Raw genomic sequence first — 25,632 nt, 5'->3', positions numbered from 1 at the left:
CCAGGAATGTTGAGGAAGAAGAGAAGCAAGAAATGAAAAGCAGATATTGAGATTCTGGTGATCGAAGATGACAAGGAGATCTTGGTAAAAGCAGCCTTCAAACGGAAAGTACGGACACCTGGAGGTGATACCCTCCCTTATGAAAATAGACCCTTCTTCACTGAGGCCCGTGTATCAAAACAAAAAAAGGAATGTGCAAGTGTTATCTAGGCCATGCTCTGGAGGATCTCATGATTGAATTGAGACTCAAAGGAACCATTGAGTTGCTGTGTCTTTATAAAGGTGGTAAATGGTCCCGTGCAAGTTAGATTGGCTTCTTTGTTCGGAGTGTGTTGAAACTACAACGAGTCAAATTCCTTTGGATTCTCTTTCATCCACCTCTTTGACAGTAGGGAGTATGTGTAGCCAAATTATATGTTGTCAGGTGCTCTGTAAATCCTCTTGTAATCCAATACTGTGATTTGAAGGTGTCAACCATGCTCATCCAAACGACACAGGTAAGCATGGGATGAAGCGACATTTCTCCAAACGCTTTTGAGCAACACGAACTTCCCCTCTTTCATCTCCATCTTTTATCTCCATGATCTCTCATCCTCATCATCTGTCAATCTGGTCAGTCTATCTACGTGTTTATCCATCTTGATTATCCCGTGATCTTTGCCTGTGCTTTGTCCAATCGCAGTGATGGTACTCGACCAGGTCTGCGTCTCTACGCGGCACACGCTTAAGTGCGCCAATGAAGCGACAATCGCCACAATCGAATCCCCTTTCAGCCTAGGGCCAATGGACCATATTGTGCCCAAAATGCTGACTATCGAAGCCATCTTTGTCTGGAAGAAACCAACAACGCTGCCGGAAGACGACTTCTTTCCTATTGAACGGTTGAAGGTGGCCGCATCACACCTCCTTGACTATTATCCACATTTAACTGGCCGTCTGCAGCAGAATCCAGTGAGCCAAGCTCCAGAAATTGGTAGTTTGGGCACTGGGGCTGAGATTTGGGAGGCAAAGTGCGCCAGAAAACTTAGAAACATCGTCGCGTCTGCCCTCTCCGGTCGTATCTTGGTGATCAAACTGCCAGACTCTGGGAATGCACTTCTACCAATTTTCCATGCGACAATGGGAGCTGTCTCCCACGATCCTATCTTCGCCATGCAGCACACGCGATTCGGTTGTGGGGGTGTCGCACTAGGCATTCGAGTTCATCATCTAGTCTGTGATGCCACTGGGTTTATGCAGCTCGTCCGTGATCTGGCTGATATCTACAAGCAACTGCGTGACTCTTCTCCGCCCACACTCATCTCTCCCCCTCATATTATCTCACACTTTCGAGGAACCAATAGCCCTTCGGCCAGCCAGAAAGAGAGAGCTCTTGCGTTCAACCCTCCGAAGTTTGACCTCGACACAAATAACACGGATATGCCAGGACCATCAATCTCTCCCACTGTCATCGCTTGCCCTCTGCGCTTTCAAGGCCAAGATCTGATATCTCTCAGCAATGCTGCATTCGACCCTCGCGCCCAAGAACAAACCTGTTTCACCACATTCGAGCTCGTCTCGGCCTATCTCTATCAAAAGATCTATCAAGCCAGAGTCAAGGTTCTCCGTGACAGGGGGATTACACCAGATCTAGACTTGCTACAGTCACTTCGCGAGTTTTGGACAACCATGGACATGCGTGACTCCACCCGTCTGAAGCTCCCTGCGCGCTACTTCCCGAACGCCGTCCACTGCCTCTCAACTTCCACCTCACACGAATTACTTGAAAAAGGCGACTCCTGGCAGGTTGTACAAATTGTCCATGATGCAATTCACTCGGTAGACATGGACGAGGTCAAGCAGCAGTTTGAATGGATCGCCGCACAGCCCGACAAAAGTCATATCAAGTCCAAGGACGTAGTTCCAAGTGGTGGCTTTCTCGCTACACAGTGGACCAGGGGTAAGACATATGTCGGTGTTGATTTTGAAGTCGCCGCTAATGGGAGGCGTATTGCTCCCGATCTGGTATCACCTGCTTTCACTGAAAGCCATCGGACAGATGGTTATGCAATTATCCTGTCCACCGAGGAGCAGTTACCTCGACGTCACTTGAATGGACGCCTTTTGGCTGGTGCCTATCTCCCTTGTGCTGTTGATGTTAATTTGGCTCTGGATGGGCCGGTATGGGATGTGCTCAACAATGATCCTGACTTCTTAGCCCTCCATTCCTGACTTACCATTCCAGTCATATCCACACTTCGATGCGAGTGGTCCAATGGGAAACATGGGAAAACCCCGACTAAGTCAAGACAGATAGTTAGGCTTTACACAAATACAATTGAATTGTTAGTGTAATACAATGACCCAACCAGTCTAGTTGGTTTGATCGCCTGCTAGTTTTATTAGTAGCTTTTTGCAACCTCTCAATACCAACCCAGGAGGCCATCGCGATGTGTTGCAAAATGCCCTTTTCAAAAGCGAAGATGAGCATGGAGAAGAAATGAGGACGGGGAAAACGATTAGGTGTGGCTTGCTCTCCAACTATATATTCTAGACACATTCGAGCATAGCCATCCACAACAAAATTAATGCTCGAGCCAAATTATTTTTAGTCTTTGCCCATTTTAGAGAACTTCTTATACTAAGATCAGATATATCAATATCTCCGAGTCGGATCTAGGTTGTTAGCTGCCAGTGAAGCCTTAACTGCTCCAGTAGACCCCTAAAAATGTCGTCATATGGCTTTTCTACGATGATATCTGATTGGCTCAGATAGGCTATCACGTGGCTCGACCCCGGAGACCCACCCGTCCCAGGTCCAGAAGCATCGGAGCTACCATGGTCTCCATGTTTTGCAACTTCACTTGATATACTACTTCTTTTTTTTTTTTCGAGATTAGATGTTTCGTGGGGACTTGAAAAATATCTCACTCACCCCAACTGTCCGACAAAAATTCTATATCCGAAAGATCTTCGTTCTCCCCACGTGTGATGTCATCTGGCAATGATGGAAGAACCACCACAACGGCCTTCTACGCTTGAACGCAACCGATTTACTCAGGATGGAACCAGCGTTCAAGGTAGCTTCAGATTACTGGCTCCTTTGCGAGAATAGCGTGCTAACCTCTCGAAGATGATGGTCGGATTGAGATCGACCTGGACTCCAAAGTGGGCAGGGAGGTGTCAAAATTGATACCATTTCTCCATACGGAAGAGCAAATTCAACCGCAACCAGGGCCTTCAGGGAATGCTGAATGTGGTCTGGAGCTCAACATTGTGATCCAAGTTGTTGGCAGTCGAGGCGATGTACAGCCATTTGTCGCACTTGGCAACGAGCTTCAACGCCACGGACACCGCGTGCGACTAGCCACCCATGGGGTATTTGAAAGCTTCGTGCGTGACTCTGGCCTAGAATTTTTCTGTATCGGGGGAGACCCCTCGGAGTTGATGGCATATATGGTGAAGAATCCAGGGCTGATACCGCAGATGAAATCTATCCAAGACGGTGATATTCAACGGAAGCGTGTTATGGTAGACCAGATACTGAAGGGATGCTGGAACTCCTGTATTGAGGATGACTCCGTCACGAAGACGCCATTTGTGGCTGATGCTATCATCGCGAACCCGCCAAGTTTCGCCCATATCCACTGTGCACAGGCGCTTGGCATCCCTCTACATATGATGTTTACCATGCCGTGGACCAGCACAAGATCATTTCCGCATCCCTTAGCAAACTTGAAATATTCAACCACAGAGCCGAAAATGGCCAATTACCTTTCTTACGGGATTGTGGAATGGCTGACATGGCAAGGGTAATACCCGTATACCCCTGCTCATTCCTGATACAACAGGCTGATCCCCCAATAGCCTCGGCGGTGTTATCAATGATTGGCGAAAAACAATCGACCTGGAGCCTATATCAGCCACGGAAGGTCCACGTTTAGCAGAGACTTTGAAGATACCCTTCACATATTGCTGGTCGCCTACATTAATGCCTAAACCAGCGGACTGGCCCGCACATCTTGACGTCTGTGGTTTCTTCTTCCGCTCTCCTCCGGACTTCACACCACCTCCAGACCTTGCCGCATTTCTTGAAAACGGGTCTCCACCGGTGTACATCGGTTTCGGGAGCATTGTTATTGAAGATCCCCCAGCCATGACTGCTACACTTGTTAATGCAGTAAGGTCCTGGGGTGGTCGTGCAATTATATCCCGCGGCTGGAGTAATCTAGGCGAAGCACAATCAGACGATCAGATATTTTATCTTGGAGAATGTCCTCATGAATGGCTGTTTCAGAAGGTTGCCGCAGTGGTACATCATGGAGGAGCAGGAACTACAGCATGTGGTTTGCGATTTGGAAGACCTTCTCTTGTTGTACCATTCTTTGGAGAGTATGAGATTTCCTATGATATTTCCTCCACGTCTTTCCTATGTCGTTACTAACTTTTCACAGTCAGCTATTCTGGGGAAACATGGTTGCATCTCGCGGAGTTGGACCAATGCCCATTCCTCACCGGTCGTTGAACGCAGAGAATCTGGCGGACGCTATCCGATTTTGCATGCATACTGATACCCTAGCAGCAGCAGGTGATCTCGCTCGCGAAATGAGCAAGGAAGCTGGAGTTTCTGCCGCTGTCGCGTCTTTCCACCGCAATTTACCGATCGATAGAATGAAATGCCAGTTTTTGGATTCTGAGCCTGCTGCATGGCAGCTCAAGCAAAACGCTAAGTCCCCTGTGACTTTGTCCAAAATGGCAGCTGGCATCCTGCTTGAAAATTCTCGGATTGATATAAAAGATTTGAAAGCGTGAGAGCATATGTTCTAGCCATCACATTTTGCATCTAGGCTTACACATTTCGAAATAGATACGAGAGCAAATCGATCTTCATCCAAACTCGGCGATGGGATCCTATCACGGGCGGCACATCGTCTTTACTAGGCATGTACAAGGACATCCTTACAGCATCAAGCGACGTTGTCATTCGGCCCTACAAAGAGCTCAGTCGCGCCCGTCAACAGAGCGAGCCAGAGCTTGTAGTCATCGAGTCTACCAATCCCCAATCTGAGCGAAGGCCATCAAACGGCCTCTCACGCACATCCGGAAGCAACCTGACCGATGAAGAGCGCAGAGTTATGGGAAAGGCAGTGGGGGGATCTGCTAAAAGCGTGGGCAGGATCATAGCCTACTACTACAAGGGAGTTTTGGTAGACATACCCGGAGCAGTAAACGAAGGTCTGAGAGCTGTTCCTAGACTCTATGGCGAGGAAGTGAAAGACTACGATAACATCAAGGACTTCAAATCTGGAGTTTCTGCGGCTTCAGAAAATTTTACGCATGGCTTCTCACACGGACTGACCGATATCTTCCGGCAACCCTATGAGGGTGCCCAGAAAGACGGAATTAGGGGTGCGATCAAAGGATTTGTGAAAGGACCCATTGGCATGGGTACCAAAGCTGCATCAGGTTCGTGACGTATATTCCCCTTAGGCGACTAGCCGATGATGCTAATGTATTACCTCCAGGTGCCTTGGGTTTGGTAGCCTATCCGGGGCAGGGCTTGGCTAAAAGCTTGCATTCGGCTATGCATTCTAAGACTCGGAAGCAGCTTGTAAAAGCCCGATTGACAGAGTCTGAATATCTGGCTAGACAATCAGCCAAGGCCCAATCAAGCTGCCCCGATGTCATTGAGGAATTTGAAGCCCAACAACGACAGTCTAGGAACACTAGCTCAACGGATCTGGAACAAGCAAGTTCGTAGCAATGAACATAGTGAAACATTAGCAGCATGATGAAGTTCAAGAATATAGATACGGTACAATTTGTTGCATTTTTTTGGCCCCGCATAGTTCTCGGTTCGGCGATAGGCTACAACATGCTGACTCCGATCCTTGGAAGGTTGCCTATAACATCTTTGGTGTCTTTTCTCTTTTTTCATATTGTACAAGTATTGCATTTGCGTATTTCTATAGCAAAAATCGCATCCTAACCTATTATCCGATCATTCATCATGTCCAACTCCCACACAAAATCCTTCCCTCGCCCAACAGCGGCGTCCACCCAATCATTTTGGCGCACACAGCCAGATCCCCTCGATAACCATCAATCTACACCAGAACTACCACAGGAAGCCGATATACTAATCATTGGCGGCGGCTATGTCGGAGCCTCAGCTGCTTATCGGCTGCTTGCAGAGAATCCTCAAAATCCAAGCCCCCGGGTGGTGTTAGTTGAGGCCCGGGAGCTGTGCTCCGGTGCTACCGGGCGCAACGGTAAGCCCCACACACGACCTCCAATATAAGTATACAAGGTCAGCTTATTTGTTCTGTTTAAAAGGTGGTCATTTGAGACCAGATATCTATTCGGCAACAGCTTTGTTCACTGAACGGTATGGCATCGAAGCAGCGGCAGAGATCGTCCGGTTCGAAATCTCGCACTTGAAGATCATTGAAGAGCTGGTCCGTAAAGAGAACATTGATTGTGATCTTACTTTCACACGTTCTTATGATATGTATTTGAATGAAGATCAGCTCAACAAGGCCAAAGCCTTCTACGACTCTTTGGTTGACCAGAAACTGGATTTTATGGACGATGTTGAATACATGTCTCACGCTGAGACCCAAGACGTAAGTGCCAATCATTTTTAGGGATAGTGTTTCTAGTCTCAAAATGATCTCTGACAACATTTGTATCAAGATGGCGCATGTTCGAGACGCTAAAGGAGGCTTCAGCTTTTCAACAGGCCATCTCTGGCCTTACAAACTAATCGCTCATCTCATCCGCGTGGCCGTTTCCCACGGCCTGAACTTGCAGACCAACACTCCAGTATCTGAAATCGCGGAAAGTCCGAACGCAGATGGATTCTGGCCGGTGACTACTAGTCGTGGTGTTATTCATGCGCGCAAGATTATCCTCGCGACCAACGCATTCACCAGCGCGCTAGCCCCGCAATATTCCAAAGCTATTATTCCCTGCAAGGGCATCTGTAGCCAGATAGCTGCGGCACCTGGTGCACCCCATCGGGATCTGCCTGGTACTTATGCAATCCGATTCAGCCCGGGGGCGTATATTTATCAAATTTCCCGGAATGACGGGTCGCTTATTGTGGGTGGAGCATCGCATCTTTTCAGGGATGATCGGGAAGAGTGGTATAATAATCCTGATGATGGGAAATTGATTAAAGTTGCTGCGGACTATCTTGATGGCTATATGCAACGGACGTTCCTTGGGTGGGAGGATAGTGAGGCTGAAATCAAACATATCTGGGCTGGTGGTATGTGTCATTCCTTTCTACCCGATCTCTTAAATTTGCTGGTATATTTTCCCTCTACTAACTCTATTTCTGGGGTTTAGTCATGGGATACAGTGCAGATTCGTTGCCTCATGTTGGTAGCATTCCCGGTAAGCCTGGCCAGTTCATCGCGGCTGGGTTCAATGGTCATGGTATGCCTGTCGCATTCTTGTCTGGCAAGGCTGTTGCAGATATGGCCCAGAGCTCGGTTGAATTTGAGGATACCGGGATACCGAGGCTGTACAAGACGTCGCTTGCGAGACTGGAGCCTGTTTATGACGATATCTTAGGCTAGACATATTTGTAATTTTCGTTCCTACCCGACGTTGCTTCCTCATAATTCAAGTTCATGTTTGTTTGGATTTTATCTATTCCGTCTGTATATGGTGCTGTGCATAAGGTGGAATGTCTCTGCTTGACCCGTCGCCGATTTGAAATCATGACCCCCCTTTCAGCTAGATCAACCCACACGCATGGAGAAACGTAACTATCTGTAAGCTGAATTGATTATATCAAAAATATAGAATTGAATTCCAAAAACATCCAAAGCCATGAAAACACAAGAACATCAATCATTAACGGTACCGATACTGGAGCCGCTATACACATCCCTTGTCCAACCTACAACAGGTCGGTGATTCCGACCCAGATCACCTTATCTTGCGAAGCCCAATAGGAGTCTCATCCTCGACTTTATGTTGAGCCGCCTCCTCATTCCAATTCACATTCCGGGTGGATGCCCGCTGCCGGAAGAAGCGATACTTCTGCAGAAGTCTCCTATAAAAGAACAATAATGCCACTCCGATAGCCAATCCAGCCACTGATCCAATCACAATACCCGCAATAGCGCCACCTGAAAGACCAGAGTCCTTTTCGCTCGTGGTGCTCGTGGTTCCCGTGTTCTTTGTTGTATCCGACTTTGAAGTAGCAGTAGATCCAGCGGCGGCTGTTGTAGTTACCTCAGTGAACTCATCCGATGTCACATTGAAACAAGGGACTTGGTAAGTGAATTTGCTCGCCGGGATGTAAGTGACGTCTGCGCACGCGTAGTACGTTTCGTTTTTGTCGGTGTCAAAATCCGATGTATATTTAATCTGGAAAGTGGCGTTCATTCCAGCTTCTATGTCAGAAGATGGGTTGGGGACGGAGTAGCATTCGTGCCCTGGCTCGACGTCGGAAAGACTCGAGCCGTCCACGAAGGCCTCGAAATCGTCATTGGTAGTTGGGTCTGAGAAAGAAAGGATCAGGCCAAGTGAATTGCATTGCTTGAGGTAGCTTACTGGTTTTGTGAGAAACCGCAACTTGTACGTTCCATGACTCGTCTTGAATTACAAGCGCAAGCTTGCCGTTGACTAGAGAGCCTTGTCAATATGGTGTCTCCGTCAGGCTTTGAGGTGAATATGCTCTTACTCAGTGGAAAGTCTGTTCGGTTCACGGCCCCGGTTGATGAGCCACAAGGTGCGTTGTTGTCATATGCTGCTCCCCAGAGACGATCGGGTGGCCACATAAAGGCAGCAGGGCCCATCTCTGTGCTCGCTTCTTCGCCATGGGCATATGCTCCGATGGCAGAAAGTGCAAGTAGTGCGATGTAACCTTTCATGATTGTATTAAGAGATTTGATCTACCGAAATGTATGATAGTGCAACGAGGACTTGAAACGACGTGAAGACGAAAATGCAAAACCGGGACATGGCCGTTTATAACCTTGCAGCGACTGCCGAAGTCGGTTGAAAACTGCGACCGATGTCTGAGCCTTTCTGGAATGAATGTGTCTCGGTCGGATCCGACTTGACTGCCAAGGTTGCTGTGACCAGAGTTTTCTGTATGCTATTGCCGGGAATCCCCTCACCGGTGTTGAACCACTGTTAGCGAGCCACCGAGGTTGAGTCATGAGTCACAAGCCAAGATACATATTATGGTTCAATGGCTTGCCAATATCAGGAAATTAATCTATTGAAGTCGGAATAACCCGCAGACAGAGATTGTAGAGGGGGAAAACCTTGATCTGGATCTGATTAGATCAATCAGATAAGATGGGTGGGTCTCGGGAGACCGTTTTAGTCGCTTTTAGTCGGCTCCCGAGGTCGCTTCCACATTTTCCCTCTGAGACATGCCCGTAATAGGTAATCTTACCCGGAAAATTCCCAATTCCAGAAGCCCTCATACCACCTCCGATGGTCCTCGCTCCGAAATGACCATTCAGCCAAGACATTGTAGTCTTTTGAGGAGCATCCTCGGGTGAATAAGAAGGGACTGAACTGCCGTCAATTTTGTGCTATTATCAGTCTTTACAAATGTATATCCCAAATCTGTCCCTCATTCCACCACTTGCTAGTACCACCATGCATATTGTCAACGTTGCCGCTTTTGCCTGCGCTGTAATCAGTGCCAGCGCATTCGAATTCCCTGACTTTGTTCCTCTGCACAAACGCCAGGAACCCGGAACAGCTGCGTACGATTGTCACGCCGACTGCGGTATGTTTTATGACCTCTAATCCTACGAATTATGATCCAACCTGACAGATTAGGCGGCGTAATTCTCGCCGGCCGTAGTGACGGATACTGTGACGCCGCCGATTTCAAGTCGCAGCTGACCGATTGTTTGAACTGTGCTGTTGAGTTTGAGATTTGGAAATACTATGGCGATTCTGTGTCCAAGGCTGCTGCTGGCTGTGGATTGGATGCCACCCCGGTCGATTCATCGTCCACCTCGGTCGAAACATCTTCCGCTACCACCTCTGTCGGAGCGACTACTACCAAGTCTGCACATGAGGAGTCCCATGATTCTGCTGTGACTACAGAAGTGGCAACCACCTCTACTGGTACTTTGGCTCATACCACGATCGCCTCAACTTCCGTGAGCCCCCATCATGTTTCTGGTTCTTCTCACCCGGCGTCACTGATTCCTTCGGCAACGCCTACTGCAAGCTTGGTCGGTTTCTCCTCTCATCACTATTGGACTCATGGCTTACTTTCTGTAGACTGCTAGCACTCCTTCCTCGTCTCCCCTCTATTCTGGTGGCGCTTCGATTAATACGGGTAGTGGACTTGTGTCTGTTGCTTTGGTTGGCTGTGTCATTGCAGCCTTCTTGTAAACACTGGTGTATAATATCATTTGATGGAAGGGAAAGAGATGTAAGACATCTTTATGAAATGGTTATACCTAATTATCTTTTGTGACGGGTCGTGTACCTACTCACCGCACCAATGCAACAAGAGAGTTCTTTGAGCCCTGTATCATGGAAGTTTATCTCTGAAATTGGCCGATCTCATAGCCCGTCTTTTTACCATAGGTTGCACTAATTTGATGGCTTCTTATCGACTTGAGCATCTAAAGCCGGAGGTAGCACTACAACCAAAAAGTAAGAAATTAGAATGAGGCCCTTGTGCTATCCCTCAATGTGCTCTCGACATGACCGTCATGTAACATACTCGCATCTCTCCACTGAACGTACAATCCAAAGCCAATATAGTCAATATGTCGCCTCCACACTCCTTACAGCGCTGGTCTTCCAAACATGCCTTACCTGATATTGATATGCTCCACCATGAAGCAGTCTCATCAGTCTTCTTCGGAGTCAATCATGGTCCTCCTCCCAAATCTAACCCACAGCTAACCCAAACTGCCCTTTTCCCTCGGTAATCTTAAACCGCCACGTCTGCTCTTTGTACTTTTGTCTCTTTTTCACAGTCACAGAGAATGGACCCTCAACTGGACACATGTTGGATGTGGTCGCTGAATTCCTTCTTGGTGGTTCATTCCAGAGATGGTTGACTGGAGTCATGTCATATCTCAAAGCAATAATGGCTACCAGCGCCAATATCTCACTAGTTGAAAAGTGGCGACCGGGGCAGATGGCTGGAGAGACACCAAATGTCATGAACCCACCAGTACGCCGGGGATAAATTTTCTTATCGCTCTGATTTTCGGGTGTTATAGCAGAATTCATGAATCTTCGCTCGTCGAAATCATCGGCCGAAGCTCCCCAAGCGTTTTGGTCTCGGCCTAATTGCCTAGCCGGCATTAAGAGCATGGTTCCGGATCCGAGGAAGTATTTATCCGCCAGAACGACATCCTGTGTGACAAACCGGATCGTCACCATTGTTGTTCTCTTCCGTAGGACTTCTTGGTACGTGGATAGAAGAAGTGGGCAATTATCACGAAGCAGCCCCAGATCAATAACATGCGTGCCATCAGGCGCAATTTTGAGGGCATTCTTCTCTAGCTCTTCGCGTATATCTTCAAGCAGCTGTGGTCGGGAGAAAATATCAAAGTGAGCCCAAAATGCAGCAGGTACAGTATTTGCCAGTAATCCCAAAAGTAGGGGCATTTCCGAATATGCTATCTCTCCGTGCGTAAGCCCAGCCCTGACGAAAGATCTATATCGCATGGCTAGCAATTCTGATCCGTCTTCATGACCCCCGAGGTCGAAATATTTTTTGAACGCTGCGCACAGAGCTCTCCGTGCTCTCCAAGCCTTGGGTGCAATGAACCGTGGCATAATGTTGACCAGGAGTAGTACCACATTCCGTTCGAATTCCCTATGCTAATAGTTGAGGGATATTTCAGGCGATGAATGGTCATATAAACTCACCAGAATGTGTTTTCAATCTGTGGATTTTTGAATGGGTTCAACCTGCCGTATATAGAATCCGTACTGATGAGGGTAATGACTTGTCGAAGCCATTTGCTCAAATCAACCGTCTCACCATTGGCCATGTCATCAATCATTGGCAGTAGCCGCTGAAGCATTATCTCGTTCATTCTGTCAAGATGTCTTCCAGCAAGAGCGTGGGTTTTATCGTGCACGATTTTGGAAATCAGGCTCGGACCATCCCCCTGATCGCACAAACTGGACAGCTTATGGCGGGGAGTTTGACATAAACGCTTTTGTATTAGGCTTAACAAAGGTTCCAGTGTAATTACGGTCGGGCGCTTCTGAGCAGCCCTCATTATGGCAGGCGAGGAGGTCACAAAAACCTTCAAGGAAAATATGTTGACTGCGAAGATCGAGTGCTGGTGGTGTTTCTCGCTACCGGGTATTTTGCGTGAGTCCAGGTTGTATGAAGAGTAGATCGAGATACTTGCCATAGAATGCCAAAATACTCTGGGCCATATTGAATGAGGCCTATCAGATGGCCCACAAATGGAATCCTGCTCGAAATCGAGGGAGGCTCATTGCTTGGGCTACGGATCAGAGTATATAATACGAGCATAATCATCATAACTATGCTGATAATCGTCAAATTTTGAAGGTCTAGCATGGTCAAAATCGCTCAAGATCGCTCAAGGAATCTGTATGAAGTAGGAAGGGGGCAATGGGAATGGGAGTTGGTGAGTTATATCTTGTGGTTGGGGCATGAAAATCTTTGGAGCTTCCTAAATAAGCAGTTGCTGGCCAGAGTTCCACAGAACGCGAAAATGTATGTTGCAGAAGGCCAACCTCACTTTTGACATATAATGAATTATATAAATAACGTTTCCCAGCCAATAAGTTTCTGCCGAATGTGTTGAATTTGATACTACAGTAGAAGTAAGTGTTGAGAATAGTTCCTTGATTCATCCTGTATCTTTAATCTAGGTCTACTTGTGGTGAAAGACCTATGATTTTGCCCCCCGTCATTAGTTGTATTCGGCCCGCCTGGGTGTCCACCATCATCATTCCCTCCAGCTTCCCCACCCGGCTTTGAGACTTGCTCGTATGGATATCAACGATCCCGCAGAAGAAGACCTCTTGATTCAATTGCTGACTTATGACGAGCATCCGCAATGCAACAACTTGGACACTGGAGGCAGTCAGGGAGTTCCCCAAGGCGGCCAATGGGCAAATTATGACGACATATCGCAGTTTGGATCTGAGGCTTCGTCCCTTCCAAGATCCAGCAGCACAGCTGGAGCATGTCTCTATACTGCCACACGATCTTTAGATGGCCGCGAAGATACCGAAGACTTGGGTGTGAGTCTCGCTCAGTCCCTGCCAGTCGGGTCTTCTGAACACGGTTTAGCCAATGGCTGGGGTTCAAAACGCCAGTCTACTTCCGACCAAATACCGGGAAGTATATCATATCGTCGGTTGCCATCGGAGGCCGTGAAGCTTCTTAGGCTATGGCTTCATCAACACCAAGAATATCCTTATCCGACGCATAAGGAACGACAGGAACTTGAGCAGCAGACTGGACTAGACAAGAATCAAATTCTAAACTGGTTTTTCAATGCTCGGCGACGAAAGCGAAAACATTTGAAGCATATCTCCATGCCAATTGCTGAGGCAAATACGAGAGCCGTTTCGTTCATGTCTCCCATGGAGCGCTGGCAACATTCGCCACCTGAAACTGAACCAGCTGCCACATCCGATATCATGCGAGCTTTAAAAGCTGTATCCCCTTGCCCCAATCCGAGTCCGCTATACTATAGTGATCCTGGGCCACGGTCAGGAGACAGCTCTGGCAGCTCTCTTCTATTGAGTAACCTCTCGATGAGCTCTTTTGAACACAGCGACTCATCTGGCGGGCCTTTCGGTGACTCTCAAAATTATCCGCCAACTTCGCAATTCCAAAGACCGCCTACGCCCATTCCCAGCATGAAACCCCGCCGTCGGCACCCAAAGGCTCCGTCGTTCCGGAGTCGACGTGACATGGCGGCGGTGCCTAGTTCGCGCACGTACCAGTGTACATTTTGTTGTGACTCGTTTCGAAATAAGTATGATTGGGTAAGGCATGGAAAAAGCCGCCATATTTCGATTGAACGCTGGCGATGTGCGCCAAACGGCGGAATGGTTGAAATAGATGGAGTCAACGTCTGCGCTTATTGTCATACTCGAAATATTGACGATGGCCATCTCGAAACGCATATTTACCTCCGATGTCGAGAGAAACCTCCTGAACTCCGGGTATTTACACGAAAGGACCATCTTCGGCAGCATCTCCGATCGGTACATAATGTGAAATACCACTCTTCTTTGGACAAATGGTGTGAATCCACAACTTCCTTCCGCTCAAGATGTGGGTTTTGTAACTCTAATTTTGAAACATGGGAGGAGAGAGTAGATCATGTCGCCGAACACTTCAAAGAAGGCGTCGATACGAGCCGATGGACTGGGGACTGGGGTTTCGATCCCGAAGTTGAGCGCCAGGTGGGAAATGCCATGCCCCCTTATCTACTTTGGATAGAGCGCCGCACTGTAGACCCGATGAAGTCATCAAATGTGCCACAGGTCGAAGACGAAGGAGATGCATCATTTTCTGCAAACGCGGACTTCCCCAAAGGTGTCGATCTCTACTCGATTCTTCACAACAGCTTGGTTGCGTATATACGTGATCAAATGTTGATCGGAGTCCATCCATCAGACGAGATGATCCAGAGTAGAGCTCACTGGGTAATATATGGAAGTGATGATCCTTGGAATCAAACATTCGCGGAAGTTCCAGCATGGCTGGCGGCCCTTAAACATGAGGCTGGTTTATTGGAGCCCTTAGATGACATTTTTGATATCACATAAACATGATCGCAAATATAAAATAATCTCCAGACTATCAAGATTGTTCACTGATGAATGAACTGTACCAGCAATCGATCACTAACCACTTCGGGCGTGCTCAGTCCTAGCTCAGCTGCCAACAAGCGGCGAGTAGTGTGAGTTAGGACGAACGCTCAGTGTTGCCAAACATTGTCTGCACTCTCAAGATACATCGTACTTTCTTTGTGTCGTTCCGGGGTCCTCTTGAACCTGTGAGTATGCCTTCGGCTTGCAAAAGTGCCTCGGGTATCTTGTTTTCTGTTCAAGTAAATATAATTCTGATATTTATAAGTACTTGGTGTGAATTGGACTCCTACGTACTCTGCTAGGCCTGAGTTCCCTCTGCGAAGAAGGATTGATATCTGATAGGGTCAGACATTGTCGAGACGGCTCTTATCTGGGCTCTCTCGTCGCTTTTGATTCGCCGATGTCTCCACATCATCCTACCCCGCTCACATATTTGTCCTTCCTCTCTTTACCATATTCTTAGAACTTCAACATGGGCGGAAAGACAGCTTCAGTGAAGCTTTCTCCCTTGTGGGAAAGGGCTTTAGAGACTTATCATGAAGATCTTGCTGGGGATGAGGACTTTCGAAAAATACTCGAGACGGGTAGCCTTGAAGAGCTTCTTGCGGACGACCAGGTTCTACAGCCGCTTGGGTCACAAGGCAGACAAGCACTGGATACCATGACGCGACTTAGACCAACATTCAAATTGCTCAATGATTTCTCGGTGGTACTAGCAATGTCCTTAGGTGCAGGCACGGCAGTGACAGCACTGGTGTGGGGAAGTATACGCATGATTTTAACCGTGAGTTTTCCACTATGGTCGAGGAGAACCAACTTGATGGGATATTGACCAAAATGTAGTTAGCATCCACGGCAGACAATGTTCTACAGGAGGTGTCGGATATGCTAGAAGAATTGACCTTAACACTCCCGCGACTCAAGTTCTATGAGAAGACCGTATCGATGGACACCGAGATGGAGACATCATTATTGACTGTCTACCAAGAGGTGATTTGTTTTTATGCCCGGGCGATACATTTTTTCCGCACCAACAAACATTGTAAGCACATCATGGACACCGTCTCGGACACAAGACATATCCGATGTTCACAATTCATGATCCCTAGCATTTTTATTACGCAGCTCGTGGTCCGACCTCCGCGGTGACTTTCAGCGAACCATTAAGCGAATAAAGCGTCTGTCTAACAATATCGAGAGCGAGGTTGAGTTGACTCGAATGCGAATTGACAATCAGAAATATCACGAGGTACTTGATTTGATGGCAAACTTCCAACCCCAACGCCTAGAGCCTACTCATAAGGTTTCCCACTACCTTCCATTTGCCGAGTGCTCCCGCTTCTGGGGTCGGGATGATTTCCTTAACCGTATCGATGAAGTTTTATTCGCACCCTCTTCAGCCTCCTCCCTTCGATCATTCGCTTTATATGGTATGGGAGGTGCTGGAAAGACTCAGATCGCCCTCAGATACGCTAATTCATCTCGTGAGAAATTCGATGCTATCTTCTGGGTCTCAGCCGATAATTTGGTGACAATTGGGCAAAGCTTTCGGGAGATTGCAAGAACCCTTAAATTGATCCAAGTGGATACAGAAACCGATGATCATACGGTTATGCTCAAGGTGAAGCAATGGTTATCATCCACGAGTAAGTCTTCGAAGTGCGGCTCCGGAGGGCAAGCCATATGGAGACTTATGACCCAAATTAGATACCCGTTGGCTTCTTATATACGACAATGCAGATGACCTCACCGTCATCAAACATGCCTGGCCAACAGGATCTGTTGGATCTGTGCTAATAACTAGCCGAGACTCGACCGCGGCCTTTAGTATCGCCTCCTCGGGATGCCAAGTCACCCCCTTTGACACAGAAAACGGATCTGCAGCATTGCTCAGTATCATTGGATTGGATCCCGAGTCTCCTTCTCACCTAACAGAAGCAAAGGCAATCACGTCCACACTCGGGGGTCTTCCCCTAGCCCTAAACCAGATCGGCGGATTCATTATGCAAAGGAAGATTCCACTCAAGAACTTTCTCGCCCTATATAACCGTAATTCAGCTAGCGTTGATGCAAAAGGTCTGAAGAGTATGGACTACAGTCACACGCTAGCGACCGTATGGGAGATGTCGCTCAGCCAGCTTTCGGGTAACGCAAATATTCTTCACATGATTTTGTCGTTCCTAGACCCAGACTACATACATGAAGCACTCCTAGTGGACGGCGCCGTTGAAACAAATGACTCAGATTTGGAGTTTGTTACGGATGAGATAGAGTATTATGATCATTCCATTTGTGTCTACTCGATCACTTTACTAATGTTGTTCTAGTTTCTTAGATGCCCAAGAGGTGCTTATTCAGGGGGCCCTGATTGACAAGTCTATTGAAAGTGGAATTATCTCCATGCACCGACTTGTTCAGCGTGCCGTCATTCGTCGAATGAGTGTACAAGAGCGCGAGAGAATATTTTCGCTAGCAGTAACTATTCTTGCCGCAAATTTCCCAGACACTTACAGCGCCGATGTTGGTCATCAGGCTGCCTCCTGGGCCCTCTGTGAGAGAAGCCTACCACACATAGAGAGCGTTGTGAGCAAAGGTGCGCAGTTTAAGTTATTTGAAAAGGGAAATCAAGCCTTTGCAGAGCTTCTACTTCGCTGCTCCTGGTACGTTTGAAAAATGGATTATCACCTAAAGCTTTCCTAACCATGACTAGGTATCTTTACGAGAGAGAAAACTACACTCTTGCCCGATCATACGTGGATGTCGCTGTGAAAAAGTTTGTAATCAATGACTCTCTCGCGTATGCGAGTGCGGTTGATCTTCGCGGCTTGATCGAGCTTGATATGTGTCACCCAGCCGTTGCACTAGAAGCCTTCGAGCAAGCCTACGCACTTCGTACCGCGATTCTTTCAAGTAATGACCCATTCTTGGCCGCCAACCAGGTCAACCTGGGTCTTGCATTTACCGAAATGGGGCAGCTTGATAAAGCCTATGAATACCTCCAACAGTCAATTGATATCCGACTCTTGCACAAGAGTGATAGGATTGGTAATTCATACAGCAACATGGCCAGTCTGTTGCTGAAGATGGGGAAACCTGATGATGCTGAAGCCATGCTCAAGAGCTGTCCATCCCTGAAAGACTTCTCAGATGAGACATTCCTGAAGACTGGGAACCCTAGATTCTCTGGGTCAGTTTCCCTTCTAACATCAGAAAAGTCTTCTTTCAACTGACATTCTATAGCGATATGGTACTGCTAAGCAGGATCAGGGTTGCCCAAGGGCTGAGCGATGAGGCACTAAGATTCGCCTCTAAGGCCCTAAGTTTTCGAAAGGAATGCTTAAGCCAACGGCTCAAGGTTTGTGACTCTCTTTATCAGGTATCAGTACTTCTTCACGAAGGAGGAAACCTAGGACTAGCACAGTAAGTAGCAGCTTGATCGACACCAAGTGCCTATAGATATTAACATCAATCAGCCAACTACTCGAAGAATGCATCAAGATATCCGAAGCACTCCCACAAGCTGAGGGCGTAGGACATCTCGCACGGGCAAACTACAAGATGTCACAGGTCCTACATGACCTCGGGAAACATAAAGAGAGTACGATGCATCTTGAGAAGGCGGTGAATATAAGAGACGAGCTCAGGAAATTGGACGGGGATTACGTACTTGTGAATGGTGCTGATGCTGATTTTGATGATCTGGTTCCGTGGATGCTGTGGTGATGCGCATATGATTTGATCCCCAGCATACTATACGTGTCAAATATTACTTTCCTAAATCGCGGGAGATATTTTTGAATATAGCAAGGATTTCAAAACAAGCAATCCGGACCAAGGTTGGACCCAATTATAGATATGCAGCTTATGGTCCTCGTTCCCCATAGCAATATTGTAAGTTGAAAATCTGGAGGACCAAGAATAGCTATCGCCCCTTTTTACCGCCGGCGCTAGCTTGCGCCACAGTGCAAACTGTCCATCCAATGTGCGTGCAGTAGCCGCCGAAAGAAATGATAAGTCAGGGGCATACGAAATGTATTCTTGGATGAAACACTGCATGCCACATAGATCCTTGTTATCAGGGTTCATGTCCTATTTTACACAGTCTGCTCCGCCCTTTTGACAAGCATGCATACCACTCTGGGTTATATATCGCAGCAATATCTGCCCATCTTTCTTTGATATTTTGGCACACAACATTTACCCATTTATTATAACTTGATATACTCCGCATTTGCTCCTAATTCGGTATATATAGAAAAGTGACCTGCAATTATGGGCCTGTCACAACACATCCAGTCACCCTCCATACAGCGCCTCTACTCTTCGGGTGGGTCAAATCCCTTCCAGTCAGGGAAAACAGGAACAACATTTTAATCGCTGTACATGAATCAGACAGCAAACTATCATCTATATATACCCCGTCGATCCCTTCCACTGGAGTCCGTCTTCTCCCAAATGGGCTTGGAATCGATCTAAAAAACGAGACCCCGATCTGGTACACAACTTGGCTCCTTGCTCAATCAGCGACGTTTCCACCACACACATTCGATATCTTTCACTCGAACCATGACCTCTGTACGCGAGAATCTCATTGGGATCTATTTGCTCGGATCTTTATACAAGTGGCAGAGTCCGTCACCCACGATAGGACTATGACAATTGATAAGATCATTGGCGACTTACTTGATGGAGGTATTCTTGCCCCAAGGACATCGGCAGATAATCTCAACTATGCTCGGTACTTTATCTTCGCTATCCTGAGCTACCAAACTATGCTTTACTCCCCATCACCGCTAGGCCCTACTTTGGTAGTGCCTCGCCAACTACGTATCCTTGAACACACCGGGTGCTGTATGTTTACTCATGCATCCCATACACAGGACATTGAAGAATGCGCTAGAGAAACCCTGAGTGAGCTACTAATGGGCTTTGGTGTACTTTTGCCATCCAAAAACCTATGTCTTGACGATGAACAACATATGAACCAATCCTTCCATCAGCAAGTGGAGGTTGACACAAAGCAATTCAATGCATACGCCCTGCACCATGTTGGTGGTATTAAAGTAAGGTGGACCGACTCACTGTCATGCCATCTGGAGTTCAACACTGTCACGAAGGAGTTATCACTTTTCCGGTTTCCATCTTTCTGTCAATTTTCACTAGCTGAATTCAGCCAGGGAAAGGGGAGAGGTGTACTACATGCTTGTTCAACTACTAGTCGCCTCCGATGTCAATGGGCCACAGAGGCAGAAGTTAACCAGTTCCTCGTCGAGGTCCTTCTCTCATACAGATTGTTATTTGGCCAAACCAAGAGATCCCGAAGGCTCTTTCGATCTATCGACCCCTTTCTTCGATTGAAGGAAGCAAATCGCAACTTGAAAGATCCACTCCTATCTAGTTTATGTGGGACGCGATCCTGGGATGTCTTATTGCTTGACTTGCGACAGAACTGGGAGTTGACCCAAAAGGATACATACTACCTCCCGCGCGATTTCCCTATCTTGCGATATCGTCTCGTCGTTCTCCAAAGACACTTGTCTGCATCAGCACCACGCACTTGGCTTCAGCTATGGCGAGATAAAAGGGACTCGGCACATTGGATGACCTTTTGGGCAGTGATATCATTCGGGGCCTTTGGGTCACTCATGGCTCTTTTGCAGGTTCTTATGCAGGCTATCCAGATGTTCCAATCGAATTAGACGATATTTCTACGATTATACTATTTTCTTGTACTTACACATCCACCCAAACGACCGCTTCCTACTCTCGAATCTGATTAGAAAAAACAAATTCTTGTGTGGGAATATAACTGTGTAGTACGTTATCCATTATCGACCTTGCTTGCGGCGTCCTCTGCCCCATGATGCCTTCGAGATTGCAATACACAATACCTCTGCTGTGGTGCCTGTGCAAATATGTTCATGAAACTTTGGATGGTCATGTCTGAGCCTGGCTGGGAAATTAGGACGGGGAACGCCTCACTTTCGCGTGGCCTGGAAAGGTATTTTGAACCCAAGAACATGAAAACCATTGAAACCATGACAGAGACAGGGATTCCAAGTGCGTTTACTTTCGCCTGGCGCCATCACACTCTGTATCAGCTTTGATGCGACCCCGGGGGGTATTCAATTCTTATTGATTTACAAATAGAATATGAGGACTCGTGGGATTGAGGCCGAAAATGTCTCCCTTTCGGCTGAATTAAGGTCCCCCTGTTTGCCCGGTTCACTCATATGAGACCATACTGCGGGGCTAAGCTGAGCTCTTTGTAATTTCCTCCGTGTGATTGGGGAAATTCTGGCCGTTTTGGTACTTGCTATTGATTTAATCGCCATTTCAGTCGCTGGAACTAGCTGGATTTATCAGCTGGATCAATCAGGGCGGGGGGTTTGCTGTGGTAATGACTATATTGTCTAGTATGAATTGAGAATGATGTTAATACAGGCTACAAAAAGGCTACACGGCGAAAACGAGATTTCTAGAAGTAATCGTTGACAGTGAGCAAAAATATGCATTCATGGAGAATGAATACAATAATCCTAGTCGCTGCTGAACACCAGCTAAAGCGAAAATAAAAAAAAACGAAAAGTAAGATTGGCTCATCCGTGGCTTGTCCTCCAGAGCTGCAGCACAGCAATGATTTAGAGACTCTCCATGGCAATTCCGTCATGGACATCAGCTCCAAGCATAGCTCCAGCGCTAGTGTCACGAGTGGAGGTATCACCGGGGTCAAACTTACTGCCTTGAGTAAGGGATTCAAGGAGCTCCGATCCTGAAACATAACGGGCTAATGTGACCAGTGTTGACCGATTAAGGTACTCTCCTATTATATCATTAACATAATACTCAGGTCTAGCTTTTGCAATACTGACCTTCAGCTTCATATAGGACCCCTTTAAGGTACCCATGATGTTTTCCTTCTTTGATTTGTCCAAGAGAACGCACATCCATTCAGTCGGACCTTCCATTGGGCCGGGCATAGGTACGATCGCGATGATACCTTAATCGAAAAATAGCTCGATATTGTCTGCCAGTGTGATGCCTAATTTGCATGAGTCGGTCATTTTGGGACTTCGCAGGCTTGTTAAGGTTTGACATGTTGGAGGTACGATACAGTCAAGAAAGCTAAGGGCTGATCAAACTGGACAAAAGAGGAGGTGACAGGCTGTTGAAGTGTTGGGAGAAAAGCAATGCCAGTGGTTCAGCTGGATGAAATATAAGATAGCCTTGATGCCAGTGATGAAAAGCGATGAAGGAAACGTGAAGCAAGGTGACAAACTGATAGTTGGAAGGTGCCAAGCTGAATTCAAAGACAAGCAACTAAGCCCAATTCGGATTTGACATGGCAGAGCCGCCAAATATCTTCCTGCCCAGGTGGGCGGGACTCTCTGGGATTGTAAAAAGTGCAAAATAGCCAAAAACCTGGCTTTGAAATCACGCTATGTTTAATACCTATACTCAGGCTTTACATAAAGGTAACCTCTGGCTCTTATAGTTAATCTATACTGAAGGGTACGTAACATTTAAAAATCAGAAGTTTAACATTAAAAGGTTGCTTGCACAAAGTGTGCCTTTTCCGTCTTTTCCTGTAGGCTACCTAATAACACTGTACACAACAGTACAAGTCGTCAAACCATCTCAGCCCAATCTATACAACCTGTTCCTGAGGTGCAGTCTGTTTCTGAAGGGCAGCCTGCTCCGCCAATGCCTTCAACGACCTCTTTTCTTTTTCGATGCCATTCCTCCGCTGGGCTGTGTCACATAGCTCAAGATTCCCACATTCGCATTCCCCGTCCCGGAGCCAGCGATAAGTAATACTCCACCGCTTCCCGCGTGGCCTCACCGTCCCATCCGGAAGTGTATCATTTTTCCGCTTCCTAATACCATGCGTCCAATGAAGTCTCGAGTCGCCGCTCATTTGCATCATGCTCCGCGGGGTCAAGTCAACCTCGATACGTTCCTCGCCCCGGCGGAATATCATCGTCGCCGGCGCACCAAGAGATAATGCGTAGAGCTGGTCATATGGCTTGTGTGCATCTACATGGGGTGGGATGCCCGCTCCTGGAGGATAGTACTGCAGACAGACCTGGTCTGGAGGTCGATCCTCGGTTGTCGGGATGAGAGGTTGGAGCCATTCTGGGAATTCCTTGTATGGGATATCGGGGTCTATCCCGAACGTTTTATAATCAAAGCTGTAGCCGTAGTGCAGTGATATCCGGCCAGAGCGGTCGGGCCATTCTAGTTCGTTGCAAAAGACTGAGATGAGTCGTTGCTCGTGTTCGGCATCGATGAAGTCTTCTTGCCAGAAAATCCCATACGGCTCAGTGGACAACTCGTGAAAATTACTTCGATCCCCCATCGTCCTTTTGATCTGGGTTCACACCTTGGAGGTGGGATTGAACGGCGTGAAGGCTTTGCGTGTCATAACTTTCAAACTCTGATTTTTGTGGATGAGTGTATTGAATACCGGTATCAGTACACATTCTCACAGGGGCTCCACGGATAATATCCAGAATGGTGCAGCATCCAGTGTTTTGCGTTGTATGTAAAATTACCGGTGATTATCAAAATGTCCAGTTCGTTTTTCATTCAATTTCAGAAATGCATTTCAACCATCATTTTCCTCTTCTAAGATATACATCACCGAAATCACCCAGACCAATTATTGTATCTTTGGGTATAAATACCATGTACCGACTAGGTATTGCAACATAATTCATGTCAGAAATGAGCCTTCAGGTATCACGTACTAGGAGTGAAGATCATATAACTACGGAGTATGGTAGTCACTTATCGCCGATCCTCATTACCTACATAAATCCGTACGTATCTAAGTTGTCTGATGTTGGTCTTGTAAATTCGAAAAATGCGTGAGTGTCCAATATTACTGGCACATGCAGTTTCTTCTGCTGCAATTATTTTTCTGACTCGCGAAACCAGTCACAGTTCTGAACTATATAAGGAGAAAAGTGTACTCCCAAATCAAAAAGAGCGCTGGTGTCGAAACTGTGCAAGAAACCCCGGGGGCCGGGGTAAAACTAGGAGTTGTGGCTCAACTCGGAACTCCGGTTTTTCAAGATCTTTCAACTAGCACAAAACATGAGCATTCAAAAGAGTAGATATATATATCTATTAAAAACATAGTCTAGCTCAGCATACAATCAAGCAAAGTCATGTACGACATCATTCTTTTCGGGGCGACAGGATTTACCGGGAAACTCTGTGCACATTTCATCGCGCAGAACTACCCATTGACCACCAAATGGTGCATTGCAGGTAGATCACTGGGTCGTCTGGAGGCCTTGGCGGAGGAATTGAAGCAACTCTTCCCAGATCGAATGTCTCCAGGTATGTATGACCCACCTTTGATTGTGATTATCAAAGTTGGATCTGACATCCACAAAGATATCGAAGTCACGGAGCTCCAACCATCAAGCCTTAAGCCTCTAGTGGAACAAACACGGGTTGTAATCAATGGGATCGGACCATTCCATCGATTCTCGACCCCAATCGTGGCAGCATGTGCCACGCTTGGTACGCACTATGTTGACTTGTGAGTCGTCTTTCTGAGTGTTGGACAATTCATCAAGCTTATCAGTTTCAGTACCACCGAAGTTCCCTGGATTCGAGAAGTCATTGAGAATTATGCCGAGATTGCTCGGCAGAGCGGTTCACTGGTTAGTAGAAAGGACATTAATAGAGCAAGAACAGCTTGGGGCTGATATCACACAGCTTCTCCCCGGCCTGTCAACATCGACCCCTTCAGATATCATCGCCTGGCTGATTGTAAACAAAATGCAAGAGGTATACTCTACCAACACAGCTGAGATAGTGAGTTCTGGAAAGCTTGAGTACGGTCATCGCGCAGTCATTTCGAGGTATTGGCTAATTCAACCTTTCCAGTATCAAGGCAATGAGCACTGGCTCTCTGAACACGGTACTTAACACGTTTGAGACATATGGTTCTGGCTGGTACCTATATGGCGACTCGTCTATCCTCTCTGCACCATTTCGGAAAGAGACAAAGGCGCCCTGGATCGCGCGTGCCTTCGGTTATCGATACACGCAAGAGCTGGGCTCTCTGGCAACGTCCTTCACAGGCTCAGGGAGTCAAGCCGTTATTTACCGCAGCGCCTCCCAGAGTCCTGATCTTTATGGACCTGACTTTCACTTCGAGGAGTATCTCCCAGCGAATGGAGTATTGAGCGCTATTTTTGTGCATATCTTCACCAAAGTGCTGCTTGTACTTTTATCCATTTCATTTGTGCGTGGCCTCGTGCGAATGCTCGGGACACGTATGGATTCTGCTCCGGATTTGAGCCTGCTAAGACATACGGAGAGGGCGGAGTATCGTGCTGTTGGGAACGGTAATGGAGGCACTGCACCTCGGATCATGGCATCATTTGTTCGCGAGGGGGCGCTGTACGAGCTCACTGCACTTGTCACCTGCATCGGGGCAAAGGTATTGCTTGATCAAAGGATTGGTGCCGATAGGGCGGGAAATAGTACTCGTGGACATGGCGGAGTGGTCACACCGTCATTTTTGGGTATGGAATACGTTGATCGGCTGAAAGATTCAGGTATCAAGATTGAAGTTGAGTTGTTGTAAAGGAGGAATATTCAGAGTTGCTGACCGTCTTTTTGTTTGTGCTTTATATGTCTATCTCCCTCGCCAATGAGACTTTGGTTTCTGTTCAAAGTTCATGACTAGCCCACATAGATGAGCAATGCTACCGTTTTTCATAAACGTTCACTATCTATACTAACATGCATATTTTCAAAGTCATAAATTTTGCAAATATTAAACAGTCGAAAACG

The 25,632-nt window shown here is 47.1% G+C and overlaps 11 protein-coding genes across 11 annotated transcripts; 7 read left to right on the top strand and 4 right to left on the bottom strand.

Moving 5' to 3' along the window:
* Positions 1–684: 684 nt before the first annotated feature.
* N7500_001577 (Transferase) lies at positions 685–2,211 on the top strand (the record flags this gene model as incomplete). Its single annotated transcript, XM_056672723.1, has 1 exon — positions 685–2,211. One exon carries the CDS (start codon positions 685–687, stop codon positions 2,209–2,211), a length of 1,527 nt encoding a protein of 508 aa, XP_056536242.1.
* A 775-nt stretch (positions 2,212–2,986) lies between these two features.
* Positions 2,987–5,740, top strand: N7500_001576 (glycosyltransferase; the record flags this gene model as incomplete). The annotated part of the gene is made up of 6 exons (XM_056672722.1): positions 2,987–3,059; positions 3,113–3,791; positions 3,847–4,371; positions 4,434–4,787; positions 4,847–5,445; positions 5,505–5,740. The coding sequence occupies 6 exons, from the start codon at positions 2,987–2,989 to the stop codon at positions 5,738–5,740; spliced, it is 2,466 nt and encodes an 821-aa protein (XP_056536241.1).
* A 249-nt stretch (positions 5,741–5,989) lies between these two features.
* N7500_001575 (NAD(P)/FAD-dependent oxidoreductase) lies at positions 5,990–7,565 on the top strand (the record flags this gene model as incomplete). The annotated part of the gene is made up of 4 exons (XM_056672721.1): positions 5,990–6,251; positions 6,316–6,605; positions 6,676–7,252; positions 7,333–7,565. 4 exons carry the CDS (start codon positions 5,990–5,992, stop codon positions 7,563–7,565), a joined length of 1,362 nt encoding a protein of 453 aa, XP_056536240.1.
* A 355-nt stretch (positions 7,566–7,920) lies between these two features.
* Positions 7,921–8,870, bottom strand: N7500_001574 (uncharacterized protein; the record flags this gene model as incomplete). The annotated part of the gene is made up of 3 exons (XM_056672720.1): positions 7,921–8,498; positions 8,551–8,622; positions 8,681–8,870. 3 exons carry the CDS (start codon positions 8,868–8,870, stop codon positions 7,921–7,923), a joined length of 840 nt encoding a protein of 279 aa, XP_056536239.1.
* Positions 8,871–9,564: 694 nt separating this feature from the next.
* On the top strand, positions 9,565–10,365 carry N7500_001573 (uncharacterized protein; the record flags this gene model as incomplete). The annotated part of the gene is made up of 3 exons (XM_056672719.1): positions 9,565–9,745; positions 9,799–10,202; positions 10,252–10,365. 3 exons carry the CDS (start codon positions 9,565–9,567, stop codon positions 10,363–10,365), a joined length of 699 nt encoding a protein of 232 aa, XP_056536238.1.
* A 507-nt stretch (positions 10,366–10,872) lies between these two features.
* On the bottom strand, positions 10,873–12,535 carry N7500_001572 (cytochrome P450; the record flags this gene model as incomplete). Its single annotated transcript, XM_056672718.1, has 3 exons — positions 10,873–11,812; positions 11,866–12,354; positions 12,378–12,535. 3 exons carry the CDS (start codon positions 12,533–12,535, stop codon positions 10,873–10,875), a joined length of 1,587 nt encoding a protein of 528 aa, XP_056536237.1.
* Positions 12,536–12,972: 437 nt separating this feature from the next.
* Positions 12,973–14,769, top strand: N7500_001571 (homeobox domain-containing protein; the record flags this gene model as incomplete). Its single annotated transcript, XM_056672717.1, has 1 exon — positions 12,973–14,769. The coding sequence occupies one exon, from the start codon at positions 12,973–12,975 to the stop codon at positions 14,767–14,769; it is 1,797 nt and encodes a 598-aa protein (XP_056536236.1).
* A 517-nt stretch (positions 14,770–15,286) lies between these two features.
* On the top strand, positions 15,287–18,537 carry N7500_001570 (tetratricopeptide repeat protein; the record flags this gene model as incomplete). The annotated part of the gene is made up of 8 exons (XM_056672716.1): positions 15,287–15,598; positions 15,658–15,856; positions 15,924–16,460; positions 16,522–17,086; positions 17,142–17,474; positions 17,525–18,001; positions 18,055–18,234; positions 18,288–18,537. The coding sequence occupies 8 exons, from the start codon at positions 15,287–15,289 to the stop codon at positions 18,535–18,537; spliced, it is 2,853 nt and encodes a 950-aa protein (XP_056536235.1).
* A 2,918-nt stretch (positions 18,538–21,455) lies between these two features.
* Positions 21,456–21,794, bottom strand: N7500_001569 (uncharacterized protein; the record flags this gene model as incomplete). The annotated part of the gene is made up of 1 exon (XM_056672715.1): positions 21,456–21,794. One exon carries the CDS (start codon positions 21,792–21,794, stop codon positions 21,456–21,458), a length of 339 nt encoding a protein of 112 aa, XP_056536234.1.
* A 668-nt stretch (positions 21,795–22,462) lies between these two features.
* Positions 22,463–23,173, bottom strand: N7500_001568 (Oxoglutarate/iron-dependent dioxygenase; the record flags this gene model as incomplete). The annotated part of the gene is made up of 1 exon (XM_056672714.1): positions 22,463–23,173. One exon carries the CDS (start codon positions 23,171–23,173, stop codon positions 22,463–22,465), a length of 711 nt encoding a protein of 236 aa, XP_056536233.1.
* Positions 23,174–23,987: 814 nt separating this feature from the next.
* On the top strand, positions 23,988–25,423 carry N7500_001567 (Saccharopine dehydrogenase / Homospermidine synthase; the record flags this gene model as incomplete). The annotated part of the gene is made up of 5 exons (XM_056672713.1): positions 23,988–24,162; positions 24,220–24,367; positions 24,419–24,491; positions 24,547–24,665; positions 24,718–25,423. 5 exons carry the CDS (start codon positions 23,988–23,990, stop codon positions 25,421–25,423), a joined length of 1,221 nt encoding a protein of 406 aa, XP_056536232.1.
* Between the last annotated feature and the right edge of the window lie 209 nt (positions 25,424–25,632).

This window comes from Penicillium coprophilum, assembly GCF_028826855.1.
Source record: "Penicillium coprophilum strain IBT 35676 chromosome Unknown utg000002l_segment0_segment0, whole genome shotgun sequence".
Taxonomy (NCBI): Eukaryota; Fungi; Ascomycota; class Eurotiomycetes; order Eurotiales; family Aspergillaceae; genus Penicillium; species Penicillium coprophilum.
The sequence above is the reverse complement of the archived record's forward strand: the minus strand, read 5'-3'. Positions and strand labels throughout refer to the sequence as shown.